At 38.6% G+C, this 2,625-nt stretch overlaps 1 protein-coding gene across 2 annotated transcripts in view; it reads right to left on the bottom strand.

Moving 5' to 3' along the window:
• Positions 1-2,625, bottom strand: part of Lpxn (leupaxin) — a 38,998-nt gene that overhangs the window by 18,186 nt on the left and 18,187 nt on the right. For both annotated transcript variants that reach the window (XM_026781727.1, XM_026781726.1), the window contains exon 3: positions 1,624-1,670. Coding sequence is in view for 1 of the 2 variants with exons in the window: in XM_026781726.1 (XP_026637527.1) it covers positions 1,624-1,670 (47 nt within the window). In the remaining variant the exon portion in view is untranslated. The remainder of the gene's footprint in view (positions 1-1,623; positions 1,671-2,625) is intronic.

Genomic DNA, 2,625 nt, shown 5'->3' with positions numbered 1-2,625 from the left:
CAAAAAAAAAAAAAAAAAAAAAAAGTGATGGAGGCGCAATGCTGTAAGGGGAGATGTCCATAAGATAGTGTCATGATCAAATAACTGATTACATACTGGAAAATTGCTGCTGTTTGGACTGATTTTCATGTTACATATTTGAGCACTCACATGTCTATCTATTGATATCTTAATAAAATACACATTTGCTGAGGGCCTCTTTTTACAGGCACTGCTTTTCTTGTTGTTTGTTTTTGAACTGCAACAGTTGAGTAAAGATGATGGAGAAGTGTTTACCCACCACCTCCTAGAGCTGGAATAAACAGGTAACGTGTATTATAAACTAGCTTCACTCCCACCACAGTAAAAGGTGACCTCAGTTGGGTGATGGTGACACACACCTTTAATCCCAACACTCAGGAGGCAGGGGCAGGCAGATCTCTGTGAAGTCGTGGCCAACTTGGTCTACAAAATGAGTTCCAGGACAGGCTGCAAAGCATGACAGAGAAACCCTGTCTCGAAAAACAAACCAACACAAAAGAGACCTCAACTGGGAAGTTTTAAATGACTTCATGTACCTCATGTCATTTCCCTGTTTTAGCCTTCCATGTGTGCTCTATGTGCTATGATTATGAAATAATGAAGAGTAGCACTCTGTGCCAAGCACAAATCCTTAAAAGAGAGCCTATTTTTTAAATAGAGAGCCACAAAAGAGGTGGCCTTTCTGTCTTTTGTTTGCTATAACTACTGGCTCTGCTTTGACTAGAAAAATGATTTAGCAAATGAATGTATTTCATGTCTAACTTTTATTGTAAATGAAGGCTTTCTGTGCCACCGAGTCCCACAGCCACTTTTAAAATAACCACTCAGAGCTTTAATATTAATTATAAATGTTTGGCCAATAGCTCAGGCTTATTACTAGCTACCTCTTACATTTAAATTAACCCATTTCTATTAATCTAAGTATTGCCACAGGGCTGTGGCATTACCAGTCTATTGGAATGTTTTTCCTTGGGCAGCTGGATGGAGTCTCCCAGACTCTGCCCTTCTTCTGTATCTCTGCCTAGATTTCCTACCTGGCTCAATTCTGTCTTATCATAGGCCAAAGAAACTTTATTGAAAGCAATGCATATTCACAATGTACAGAAAGATATCTCACAGCATTTTTATGAAAGGGATACCCTTCTACCACCTAAATAAATTTCAAGTAGATCTAGAAAGTAGAAGTGTTCACTCATTTGTCTGTGATGGACCGACCCTTGATGTCTTCATGTAGCCCTGGCCCTGGCATTGACATTGATGGACCCTTGCTTAAGTTGTTTCAGGTGTATTATCTCTTTTGAGCACTTGTTGCATGATACGTGGAACTGAAGTGTCAAAACATCTGTTCTGACTCTGGAACTTTTTATTCTTTTCAGGGAGAGACCCCCCTCCCCCGAGTCTGGACACCTGTCTGGAGGAAAGATACATTGAGAAGCTGCCAAATCAGCTTAGAAGGGTTCTGACTCTGTGTAAAGGCTCTGGCAAGAGACATACTATGGAGAAAGTCCAATAATAATCTTTACAAACCAAAATATTGTAATTTTTAATAAATTACCTAGCAATTTTTAATTCTGAAATTATTTATTAGAAACCAAAGCATACCTGTAGACATTGGGCTCCTGAATATTGGTTGTATACACGAGCTGCACCTAAGACATACATGACAGAAAAAAGCAAAGAATGACATCTTCATTAGAATGTTGTTGCTTATCAAAACAGAGAGGGAGGGAGGTTTTTAGTTTCCAAAGGAGATAACTAGAACGGCATAGTGGTGCATACTTGTAATTCAAGCTACTTGGGAGGCTGAGGAAAAGTATGAGTAGGAGATTAGTCTGGAAACAAAATCAAGACCTTGTCTCAAAGCTAATAATAATAATAAGCAATAAAAGTAATAACTCATATATTGTTTAAATGTTTCCAAAGGCAGGATTATCTTCTATCATGCAGAGAAAAACCAAATTATAAACAGAAGTTGACACCTGAACATGTACTACCCTCCCTGACTTAAAAAGAAAGCTATAAAGAGATATATCGTCCGCAGATAGGAAGCATAAAATATGATGGCTCAGGGAAAAGCACATTAAACACAATGGTGCCTAGGGGAAGGCTGTAACACAAACTTGCCTTATGAAAGGTAATAATGTATCAACCAAAGATGTGGCTAGACAGAAATTCATCTATTTATTCACTGAACAGATACTTACTGAGTAACTGACATATTTCAGGGTAAGGATGTTATTCCCAAAACCACAAAATAAAACAATCACAGTAAAACCAAATAATCTGGGGAATGTAGATGTAGCTGAGTTGGAGGAGTATTTCCCAGCATCTGTGAGGCCCTGGGTTCTAATCCCAGCACTGTATAAACTTGGTGTTGTGGTGTAATACTGGTATGCCAACACTTGGGAGCTGGACACAGGATCAAGAATTTAAACCCATTTTTCCCTACACAGTGAACATGAACTCGGCCTAGCTTACTTGACACCCAACTTAAGAAAACAAAAGCTATTTGGGTCTGGGTTACCTCACTCAGGATAGTATTTTCTATTTCCATCCATTTGCATGCAAAATTTGAGAAGTCATTGTTTTTTACTGCTGAGTAGT

Source organism: Microtus ochrogaster, chromosome 8 (genome assembly GCF_000317375.1).
Source record: "Microtus ochrogaster isolate Prairie Vole_2 chromosome 8, MicOch1.0, whole genome shotgun sequence".
In the NCBI taxonomy this organism is placed as follows: Eukaryota; Metazoa; Chordata; class Mammalia; order Rodentia; family Cricetidae; genus Microtus; species Microtus ochrogaster.
Note: the sequence above shows the minus strand (reverse complement) of the source record. Positions and strands in the feature narration are given on the sequence as shown.